At 40.9% G+C, this 12,494-nt stretch overlaps 1 protein-coding gene across 7 annotated transcripts in view; it reads right to left on the reverse strand.

Annotated features, from left to right (window-relative positions):
* Positions 1-8,749: 8,749 nt before the first annotated feature.
* LOC147438534 (Pseudouridine synthase family protein) overlaps positions 8,750-12,494 on the reverse strand; it is a 122,344-nt gene continuing 118,599 nt past the window's right edge. For 4 of the 7 annotated variants that reach the window (XM_086484625.1, XM_086484629.1, XM_086484630.1 and 1 more), the window contains 5 exons: positions 9,756-9,849; positions 9,515-9,608; positions 9,353-9,446; positions 9,222-9,281; positions 8,750-9,132 (listed from right to left, as the gene is read on the reverse strand). In XM_086484625.1, the coding sequence (XP_086340751.1) occupies positions 8,977-9,132; positions 9,222-9,281; positions 9,353-9,446; positions 9,515-9,608; positions 9,756-9,849 (498 nt within the window). In that variant the 3' untranslated portion in view covers positions 8,750-8,976. Of the gene's footprint in view, positions 9,282-9,352; positions 9,447-9,514; positions 9,609-9,755; positions 9,850-12,494 lie in introns of all 7 variants that reach the window. The other 3 variants (XM_086484626.1, XM_086484627.1, XM_086484628.1) reach the window with 3 other exon arrangements.

Genomic DNA, 12,494 nt, shown 5'->3' on the forward strand with positions numbered 1-12,494 from the left:
CGTTGGCATGCAGGGGATTGGGCCCGTAAACTCTGAGTAGTAGCATACGCCTTTGTAATGATGTGGATAGCACCAACAGGTGCAGATGAGCTACTTGAAAAGAGATGATAGCATAGAGACGGGCTTCATATGGAGGGTAGGGCAACACAATCTGTGACTAGGCAAGTAGCACCAATGGGTAACTTCGTGTGTGCATTGGTATGTTGGCATAAATGTCGTAGTGTATGCGTTACAACTGTAGGACAACAATTGGAGCATGGTATTGAAGGAGTCTTTGCAATGATGACGTTAGCATGGGAGAACTCCTTGGTGTCGACGAGCCAACAACATAATAATTTTGATGATAATGGCAGCTTTGAATGAGGTTTAGTGGGTCAGCGCTCAAAAGGAGGCTCGGTGTGAATTCGAGATCACCTGACCACCAACTTTGAACTCCTATAAAATTGACCCCCCAAAAACAAAAAATTTCCACGTCTTGGAAAGAGAAGAGGAATGTCACACACACATAATATTGTATTCGCCTTTGAAAATACCTCTCCCCACACACACACACACACACACACACACACACACACACACACAATGCTTCCCAACTTCTCTGCAGAAAAGCCCAAAAGGCTAATGATGCACTAATTTAATCGACCAATAAATCTCTCAATTGTAATCCGATTAGAGAAGATAAACAATCGTCAAAAATCTCTTGGTCAAATCTTCCTCCATACACAAGTGATGCAATGTGCTATGAGCTCTAAAGAAACTAATTGAAGTTGATAATTACGCAAAAAACTTCACGATATGCAATCAAGAGATGCAAATGCAAGGAAATACACACACACACACACACACACACACACACACACACACACACAAATTGCAATCTAAAATGCAAAAGTGCAATCTTCACATCACATAATCACCAAAGGGTAGTGGAGCATGCTCATGCCCAAATGGTGATAAGGGAATGGGATTATTATGAACATTAATGCAATAGAAATCAATCATCCTAGGTCCAAACCATTGACTCTGATACCACATGAAAGGGAATATCGATTATGGAAAAAACAAGAACAGCCCATTCATGGTTGTGTTAGTGTATTAATTACTCAAGATGAGAGAGAGAGAGAGAGAGAGAGAGAGAGAGAGAGAGAGAGAGAGATATGAACGCTAATTAAAGTGGAAAATTAGAAGTAAATTGATGTATGCAAATGAATACAAAGTGGGCTAGAGTGATGGGGTGGTGATAGGATGTACAGTTGGGTTTGAATTGGATTCAAAGTGATAGCTTATAGAACTGGGAGAGAGTCTTCTTAGTGATGTCAAAGTGTAGACTTCCAATTTAGACACTCATGGTGGTGTAGTTGTGTCACACACCTGAGCACAAAGTTTCCAAGGACCCTATATACATCTTCAAATAACTTGCTACAAAAAGCTTCACTTAAGCATTGTCGAGAATTGGCCTATTAAGGGAGTTTCAATCGATCAAAAGAGGAATCCTCACTAAGAAATCCATTTGGTTCCTATAGTTCAACTGGTAAAAATGGTAATAAAATTAAATACTTTCATTCTCTAGGCTTTCACTAGTCCTGCCAACATATTATAAGATTTCAATATGTAAGTGTATTACAAATATGATACTTATGATAGACTTCAAGCTCCCATTCCTCATAAGCCTCATTAGGGAAAATTTGGACTCTCAAAGGGGCCCCATAAGCATGTTTTCTTTCTCTTTGTTTTCCAAAATGGGTCCATTTTTTGCAAATGAAATCAAGTTGGACCTTTTGAAATTAGAATGTACTATTTAATATCTTTTTGTTGCTATATAGAATTCAATCAATATAGAAGATTTCATTTCTTGATTGGACAACTCTTCTAAATGAAATCTTCTCCCACATTTCAACTTTGTTGGGGAGGCCATAACTTGTGCAAACCAAATTTGTTGTTGATCTAGAACTTACTTTCTAAGATCTTTCGAGTGATATGTCTCTTGATGGGGTTTTGATGAAGTCTTCATGGACTTCACTAAGTTGCTCATTTTTTACAAGAGAGAAAAAGTCAAACATCCTTATAGGGCCCCTTTGAGGGTCCAAATTTTCCCTAATGATGATGGATAAACATATACAAAAGAGAGATAAAAATAAAAGTACATATAAGTGTTATGACAAAATATTTCTTAACAAATCTAAAGACATGACAATCAATGTAAACTTCTTGAGAGTGACACAAAATTGCAGAAGACTTCAAATTAGATAGATTATAGTTGCACCTAGGGTTTTGTACGAAGGAAACATCCCCAGCATGCAAAATGATATCAATATGGGTGCACCTATTGCACCAAGACCTCTTTAACAATTCTTCTACCTATCTCCGCCTTCACAAGTCCAAAACTCTTGCTTTTCAAGAAGTTGAAAAGAGATTTCTTTGACTCTTGTGCTCTCTTCTTCTAGGCTATATGAGGGCCCATTCCCTTGAATATCCTCATCTCGTGCCATTGGTTGCCAGTGTTTGGCACACTTGATATGAAAATAGATCCTATGGGAGTTTGTAGTGTGGCCTTTGACAAGGTTTAAATGGAGGGAGAAAGATAAAGGAAAGGAAATGAGTATTGATTTTTTCTTTTCGTAGTGGCATTAAAGAGGTTTAAGGAGAAATTGCAGAGGTAATGGAGAAAATTTTCCCTTGATCAGCCAAAAGTCCCACATATTGAAGAACCTGGTGATTAGAAAGACAGGTGACTATCTCAAAAATTCTCTTTTGAGATCAAATACATCCAATTTAAGCTATATATATAAATTTTCAGCAAATTTTTACATAATACACCTTGTTTCTGGAGGTGCACTCACTTGATGAGCGTTGTTACTAAGCCAATTTGAATTTATCCATGAGTCCACAATCAAATGTGAAACGAATTGTGTCAATCCCCGGCACCCTAAAGTGTGACCTTGCACACAAGTGGTTGTGTATGACTTGCACTGCATTAAAAGATGTCAATCATATGGCTAAACCAAAATAGTTAAGGTGTTGCAAATGAATTAAGATCAAAGTGACCTTTGGGCTGCAATCTTGAGAGAACTCTCACTTGTTTTTCATCTTGTTGGGCCCTCATTAGAGCATCACATAGACATATAAAACCCATGAAAGAGAGTAAGACTTCAAATTCCTTGGAGTAGTGCATTGGTGGTCATTTGCCCCTTGTAAAATGCACATCTTCTCTCTCCCACTTTGCTTCCTCGTATTGATCAAGCCATTTCTCCATCTCTGGTTTTTGAAGCATACAAAAGAGAATGACTTTTGTGCTAGCTCTATAATCATCATACTTCCCATGCCAAGGCCCACCTTTACATATGTAGTTAGGTGTTCATTGTTTGTTATGCGCCATAATGTATCTTTGTTGGCTACAATGTACGCAAGCTACGTCAAAAACCAATCATCCCTCATCCATGCTACTCTTTGGATGCACTCTTTGATACACAAAGCCTTTCAATGTATTCATAAAATACTCTAGGAATAACCTCCATTTGGAATGCATGATCCTTGCAACCTTCTACTTGACAACCAATTTTTCAATCTCCTTTTGCAAAATTCAATGGACCAACCTTGCAAGCTTATAAACAGTAGAGCAATCATTCATATAGAGAGAACCCTTGATGACCACATGTAAAATGAACAAAAATAATAAATTTAGATTACTAAATAGGTAATGCATTAAAAAACAAGAACACCCAAGTATTGGAACCAAATTATTGCCTAAAAACTTGACACATCTCAGGATAAACATGCAAATTTAGAGTTGTGTAAGCTTTTGGTCCTTTGGAAATGGCATTTTGAGATGGTGAATCAAACATGTTGGTGTTTGCAAGGCCCGTATAATCTCCTTCACGCTTGCAGTCGTTGGCTCACCATCCGCCAATGAGGGATTTCTTTGAAATGCCCCAGGTAGGTATGCAATGCCAGTTTAGTGTGTGGAATAACCTACACAAAATTTGAGCTACATTACATCTAGGAATGCTCATATGTAGGTGATGGATAATAGATATTTCCAATGGATGGTCAATGATGTCATGGTGTGATAATGGAGTCCCAATCCAAATCCATATTCTAATGTAATTTGTGCAGTACGGCATTGTGCACTATTCTTTGAGCTCTTAGAGAGTTTAAAGTTGTAAGGGAAATAGATTTAAGAAAGCCTATGTGATTATGATTGCAATTAAGGTGCTCATTAGCTTCGGATACTTGCACATTGTCAAGTAAAAACGTAGGTATGAAAGATATCTTGAAAATGTAAAATCGCTTTATGCTTATGCTCTCAAGAAAGAGTGACTATAGAGTCCTTGAGCGACTAATCAATATAAGTAATGCTAACATCTCTCTTAATGAATGCTTTCCTATTTTACTAGTAGTGTGTGTGTTTTACTTGCATGAGTATGCTAGCAAATCTAAGTGGATTAGTGTGCTTGCATCGTTTTCTTTAAGCATGCTAGTTTCCTTGCTATGCACTTTGGATGGTGCCACCCCATGCACTATGGGATGTTTGCATTGCACTCAATATTTTGAGTGTCCTCCTTCACAAGACTAGGGTAGTGTAGTCCACATTAATAGCTAAAATTGAGTCAATTCTTATTAACCTCAATTCTTCCAGAAGGTTCATCTTTTGTTTTTCTTGTTTGATTTGAGAAACCATTGTTATGCTTTCTAAGGGTTCACCCCGTTAAAGAATCGTCTAAATCTTCAAAGTATGATTGGCTCGTTGAAATGCAAAACATTAGAGGACGTGGACAAAGAGATGTGTGCTTGGACAAAAGGAAAGTCCACTTATGGGAGTTCTTCTTTGTCAATTATTTCTTCCCATTCCTCCATGTTTCACAATTCTTGTAAATCTTATGGGTCACACAACACATTCCTTCCGAGAAAGTGATTTTAGGTTAATATATGCCCATACAACATGAAAAATATGACTAGAGCATCAAACAACCAAAGCGTTGTGCGAGCTTGAAATTGCACTTGTGAGCACATCCTTCCCAAAAGCACTAAGGCATCATACCTTGTCGGCCAAAAAGTTTCATGGAAAGTGAGCATACCTCTTTCACCCTCGTGGTTTTGTAAATGGGCATATAGGTGTCCTCATTCTACCAGCCACTGGCTCATATATTGTTGAACTTAGCTAAAAATCGCTTACCCAATGGCATGCATTCTATGCAATGGTCTAGCTCTAGAAATTTAATCACACAGACTTTGCAAAAATCCACAAAGCAACAATAAATTATTCTCCTTGAACATGCTCCCTATTTAATAATTCCCCTACGTGTAAGACGATGGTCGACTATAGGGTATCCTCTCATGACTACTGATATTGTTTGGCCCACTGCTCTAAGCTGCATCCTCTTATCCATCTATATTTAATATAGGTCATATAGCTTAGCCAATGTATGCCCAATCATGATGGCACAATGATCAACTTTTGTATAGACATAATTGTGTTAGTACTCCAATTCTTAGAAAAAGAACTCACACATGGCCTTATTAAACACGGGTGCCAAAAGTGCTGCCAAGATATCATTATCATGTATAAGATGTTCAACAACTAATCCATAATTACCTTCTATACTAGCAGTGTCCTAAAACGCCCGAAATTCCTCCTTGTAAAGCTACAAACCAAAAATACTAGTTCCATCAATGGTTGTTGTGTGTGTGTGTGTGTGTGTGTGGTGGTGGGGGGGGGGGGGGGGGGGGGGGGGGGGGGGCACACCTACTTACTTGCAGAGGGGTGACAGTCACGAAGCGGACATGCATATTTCAAATTTCGTATCACACCTACTTACTTACTGTCCTTTCCCTACACCATCACAGTCGGGGGTCGCAGGGCACTAAATCACTATCGTACAATCACTATCGCATATTTCCTCGTAAAGCGTACTCCCGCCACGGCCCCCGCCGGTCGCCATGCAATCACACATTTTACGGGGAAAGGACACTCCAGGTCCTTTCCGTACCCCATATTGGCTAATTAGAAAGTTTTTGAACCATACTTTTTGCCAGTCTTCCTTGGCTTAAAACCTGCTAATATGGTTTTTCAACTAGGCTCCCATAGGTCTGGCATTGACGGCTGCCCCGTACCATCTGTGTTGTATCAATGGGGGCGCTTTACTTTCGAACCTCTCTAGAATCCTCCCCCATGCTAAGAGCACTCTTTTCTTTCGCCTAATGATACATGCGAGTAAGACATTCAAGGGCAACCTCTCTCTGGTGACAAGCTCTCTCCGCATTCATGACCCTGTCCATTCCTAAACGTAGGGAAATGGAAAGGTCACCCTTTTTTGAGGTATAAAAAGCTTGGCGTCCTTCGTATGTAAGCTCCTTAAGAGGAATCTGAGGATTCGCAGCACATAGATAGCCACTTTGTGTGAGTGTATCAGGTACATCTGGGTCCAATGTGAAACAATGGTTAGTAGATACATCTCGATCTGATGTGAAATGTTAAGAGACAAGGATGCAAGGTTCAATGTGACATCTTTAACTGAATTCTGTTTGTGCCATGTGTCTGTGGTATGAGCATGGGATCATTGTCTATTGATCTTCTATGTTATGTCTATTTAGGCACGTATAATCAAGGACAATTACTACGACACAAAAAGGTGACATGGCAATACTTGACGACCGGAAGGATCATCAGCACAACAGAATGATTTGGCAGGCTGCTTGATGATGTCAAAAGGTGTATAGGCAGACGGACAATCCAGAATCAATAATGATATGGCTCTAACATGGACTTTGAATTCAACATTTGCTTTTGTATCAACTTGTTCTACCATTAGCTTTTTGATTGATTTTGTCTAACATGCACTTTCAATCCAATATTGCTTTTGTATCAAGCTGTTTTATCATTAGCTTTTTGCTTGATTCTGGCCAGCAAGAACCTGTAAGTAAATGGCTTACATGCCAGCTACGTCCTGATATAGTGAGTCATACCCAATTTCATTCTCGCACTACAAAAAACAAAAACCACCAATAAGGTATGGCACGTTTAGGGGCCAGTGCTTCGGAGAGGGAGACTTTGGGCCTTTAATGCTATTGTACAGGTGGTATAGTGTATTTTTAAACGAATGAAATTGTGACCCTCAGCTACATTTTGAGCTTGCCCTGAAGTAAACTGGTAAACTTTTCCTAGTTTGTGCAGAAATCGGCAAATCCTTGAAATTTTGACATAAAAATTGGGAGAGATTCCAGTGTGCCCAATTTTTCTCTCGCTACAAAAAATGTTTTTTGTGAGCCTTGGTGCTGGTATTATCGTGTTAGTTGCTTTTTTATTCTGGAAATATGTATCAACTCTGCTCATTTCATTATCCTTGCATTAAGTCGTCGGTGTTCCCTGGGTAGAAGATGATGTGTAGGTTGTTAAATGCATATCAAGCTACCAGCATCCAATTTCAAGAGGCCCATTACAGTTGCTCATTGCAGTACATCCATAGAGGAAAGTGACTTACAGCCAACATCTCCACAAAACACATTGTAATGAGGCCAAATGCAAAAACACACACATAGAGACACGCTCACCCTGCACAAAGCATGCGAGACCATAAATTTTGAAGAATTTTCAACCAAAATATTTGTCAAATTTGGCCACATACATCTGTAGATGATTTCTTTGAAACTCCTACATATGACACAAATAGAGGTATTGAGTCACAAAACAATAGCCCACACCCACATAAATGATGCATACATATTGTCATTATTGTTTAAACACAAAATGACAGATTACAAAATGTGTTATGCTCGAACAAATGATCAGAGCTCAAAAATACAAGTGCATACACACATGAATGAAAGCATATATGCGTAAGACGAATTGGCATTTCAGTCAAAACATTCCAGGAAGGCCTTAATTAAGACTTGGAGATGTCAGGGTGCTAAGAAGGCCTTAATTAATTAAGACTTCGAGATGTCAGGGTAGAACAACCCGTTGGAGTATGAAATGTTTTGGGGCTGAAACGATCTGCAGTGACATCGCTTCCTGATCCTCGGACCTCTCCCAAAAATACGATTGTACCTTGAAGTGTTCTTCTCAAGCTCACAATTATTTCCTAGCTTTCATTGTTGACTCGTTGCTGCAATTGCAGCCTTATCTTCCTCCTTTGTTTCCTCTTCCAAGGCCTCACTGATGATAGCAGATGTTTATGTTTATTATGCAAAGATGAAGATAGCTCAACAACCTTTTGTTTCTTTACCACCTCATCTATTGGATGTTTTTCCACGTTCTCTTACTACGTCAGTCCATCTCCACCAGCCCTCTTCTACATATGTTTGAAGTGCCCAGATTTTTGAATTAATTTTTCCTTGATACTTGCCTTTCTCCCTCTAAGCTCTTCCTTGTTTGCCCGTTCTATCTCCAATCCACTTGTCAACAGATGCATCCTGAGATGTTTCATTTTCCCTTCTTTCTCGGTCATCTTTTATATCACTTTCTTTAAAAAATGATACTTTTACAAAGCACAAGCACATCATGTAAATGTATCTTTCTATAGCTTTATAAGCCTTGTCCAAAAAAAAAAAAAAAGCCTACTTAATTCAACAAGGTTTTTTTGAACTCATCCATTATTCCAAGAATGACTCAAAAACTACGTAGACATTGATTATTTTACACTTTCAAAGAATATGAACACTAGGCACATGTTTTCATGATCTGTTCTTAGGTAGTAGGGAAACAAAGTACGGAAAGAATTCACAATTGCGACGTAACTGCCAAAAAACAACGAGTTCAAGAGGCCAATGCCTATTATTAGTCAAAAGAAAAGAGTGTGCCACAATGCCAGATCCATCAATGGATCTATCCCCAAAGACACCTTAGAATAACAATGTGTCATTTCTACAGTGATAAGCATGCAAAATATGTTTCTAGTTTCTTACAGTTCTTTTGATGTCCTGACTGATGATGCCAACAACCATTCAAAGAAAAAAATTTCAAGCCAAGACTTTAACAACTCAGATGAAAAGTACTTCCATCCTACTGACAGCCTGATCACCTTGATCCTTGCTTTGCATAGTTCTTAGAACCGAAACTTGAACCACTCGAATGGAAAATACATGTATCCTACTGACAGCTATTACCTTGTCCTTGCTTTGCATGGTACACATGCACTGCAGCAGTACAATGCAAACGCTGTGAGTGCTTAGAGAGACATCAAGCAGGTGCTCCCTTGGTACACTATAAATGGCTAGCACTCAACTGCAAACTCTTCTCCAGGCATGCACAAGGTAGGCGGACAAGGAGCAACAATGTTAAGCGGCTGAAAACCAAGACCCTCCTTCAAATCCACACAAGAGTCTATTCATGAAAAGAGAAGAAAAAGAGCTCTACCTTTTCTGTGATGGGATGAATAAGCATTAGTTTGTGAGCATGTAAATGATATCCACAATCTCCAGGTACAGGATTCGCAGGCTTCAAGTAACCCCTGATTGCGTCGCAGTTAGTACTCAACGTCAAAAGCATCAGACTTCCGGGACTGAACACCGAACTTACCCATCATCATGATTGACTTCACTTTGCTGTGATTCTTCTAGCAATGCTAGCGAGCTCATCTCAGGTTTTCCGCCCGATACATAAAGTGGGTCACCTAAGCGCATTATGACAGAGAAAACATCATACCATCTTCCAAACCAGGTTTAGTTTGACCCACTCAAATCAAGTTGAGCCTAGTGCAACAAACTTAGCTTCCATATCTGCCAATCCATTAGAAAACTAAATGCATAATCAAATATACCCAACACGAAGCCATTTGACGCACTTATAAGCGGATGCCCCAAGTATGCTAAATGGATCCGTATTTGATGAGGTCTTCCAGAAAAAATCTCCACCTGACATAAACAGATGGCATTGTGTGATTGAGGTCCTCCAGAAAAATATAGCAGCATCTTGAACCACTGCTTGTCACCAAAGCATCAATTTCATGCACTGTTGAAGTCTATCTTTTATCCTTTTTTCTTTTCTTTTTCTGTTTGGGGATTTAAAGCCTAAACATATGTGAAACCTGCAACCCACTGCCACCTCACCACCCTGTGCCGGCTTGCTACCAGAAACATCTATCCACCATGGGTTCTTGCCAAGCCCTACTGCAATTTTCAGTCTTTGAGACCCCTCTGTTTCTATCCTGATTCACTGGTCCAGCTACCTTGTCCCCTAGCTTCTGTCATCACTTTGAAAGTTTATACCCCCTTTCTCTCATGTGTTTGTGCTCGCGTGTGCGTGTTCTTGTGTGTGTGCATGCGCGTGCATGTGAGTGTTTGTTATTACCTGGCATCGAGTTAGTTGTGCAATATATGTGTGTGTGTGTGTGTGTGTGTGTGTGTCCCGGGGGGGGGGGGGGGGGGGGGGGGGGGGGATCGGGCGGCTCCTGCGCGCATGGACGCCCTCAATTCCTGCGCATGGTTGCTCTCAGCCCCTGCATGGGATCACCCTCAGCCCTTGTGAGTCCTCGGAAATGGGTGAAATCCCAGCTTGTTTATTGGAAGATTTTGAGGATGCACGGAATGCCTCAGAGGGTCAGGACCCCACCACTGAGGTGCTCATTCTAGTTCAAGCTCTCATGGACCCAGTGGCACATTATGCTCTCAATGCAGTTATTTTGTTCTTTCCATGCAAGATGCCTCAGAGGGTCAGGACCCCACCACTGAGGTGCTCATTCTAGTTCAAGCTCTCCTGGACCCAGTGGCACAGTATGCTCTCAATGCAGTTATTTTGTTCTTTCCATGCAAGATGCCCACTACACAAGACGTGAGCCAATAGTTAGATTTCCTTCTTAAACGGCAGGCGTTCAAAGGTGTCTACTTCGGCGCCAGAGGTTTTTATGAAGTCTTGTTGGCAGACACTCCCGCCCGCAATGTGTTGCTTGGATTATCCCCATTGTTTTTTGGTACTCAGATGACACGTTGTCACCAGGAGGTGTATTTTTCCTGTTGCCTTCTTTAGACATGTACTACATATTTTTATTTATTTTCTTTTTACTTGTATTCCCCGGAACCCTTGAAAGGTGCATGGCCAGGGTGAAACGGCTGCGGCCGAACAGGTTTCTCACATTTCGGTCAGTCTGGGACTGGTCGGGCCAGTTAGCACTAGATTCTGATGAATATGGAAGCCTATGTGCGCCAAATGGAATCTGGGCCACTCGGCAAGTCACTTACAACTTTATAAGTTGGTGGGGCTAGGGAATTAAACCAAAGGGACAAAATGGACACTCGGCAGAAGGAGAGCAACCTGCAGGACACCTTAGCAAGAGGGGGCGCCTAAATGAGGGTTGAGACTGATTTGTACTTCAGAAGTGAATTACAGCGTGTAGCAGGTTCACCGCTTTAATGGAAAGCTTGCCTTCTCCTTTGTCTCATGTAGCACAATGATCTGCTCTCACACATCTCTCTTCCCCCTTTTGCACATATGGTAATGCCCCACTAGTTAGGCTACTCAGATGATCATGTACAATTCTGAGGGTTTTATGCGCGTTTGCCAAGGCAAGAGCCTTCTGAATAGGAACCGGATTAGCTAATTGCTAATCCCCCATAGGAACACACAGTTTCATCGCGAAAGATTGCGGATTTGGAGAGTTTTCTCGCTTGAAAACTCGTCCAATTTTCAAGGGAACTGTCCCATTGCGTTCGGGAGCCCTTGGGAGACGAGTTCACTCCGCTAAAACGATCCAAAACAGAGAATTACAGCCTGCTGTGTTTTCCTGTAGGTTTACGGTTTCGCACTTAAACTGCAAGGGAACACCAGGGGAGCCTCGGGAAGGCGTTGGCATGCTTAGAAAGGGTTTTGAGCACCTGGCAGTGACAAAATAGGGAATTACAGCATGCTGAATTTCTGTTAGAGAAATTCAGCTCAAAAGGAGATTTCCAATGCACAAAGGACTCGTGATGCTCGAGGGAAAGCCCATGTGGTTGACCAACCATCGGTGTCTATTAATCCCAAGCAATTTGCTTTAGCTGGTAGGAACCGTTTGTGAATGGTCAAGGGAGTAATGAGCAGGCTATGCGTCAGACCTTTCCCTTACCTACTACATATCCTGGTTATTTTGGAGGTGGTTCAGTGTTTCAAGCTATGGCTGGACCTTCCACAGCTTATATGCCAGGGAATGTGTTCGGGACAATGCAAACAGGCATGGGTAACCCTATGTACGGGAGCATGGGTGTCTAGCTAGGTTTTCAGGGTGCCTATGATCAATTTCGAATGCCTAGAACACAGTTTGATATGGCTGGTTTTTCGCAACCATATGCCCAAAATGCAAATATGACAGGTAAAACAGGTGATGCGAGTACTCGAATGCACAATTGTGGAGCACCACTTTTGCGAGGACCTGTTTATGACAATGTGACTCCTTTGAGTTACCCTAAGGATTACAAGGAAGGTGGGCACGCAGTGAAGTTTGAGACTTTCAGGGGAATTGAAGATCAACTCAAGGCTTTGACCCTCATACAGCAGTTCGATGTAGCTTATGCCGGAGGAAACTTCA

The sequence above is a fragment of the Adiantum capillus-veneris genome, chromosome 16, assembly GCF_014529385.1.
Source record: "Adiantum capillus-veneris isolate H3 chromosome 16, ASM1452938v2, whole genome shotgun sequence".
Lineage (NCBI taxonomy): Eukaryota > Viridiplantae > Streptophyta > Polypodiopsida > Polypodiales > Pteridaceae > Adiantum > Adiantum capillus-veneris.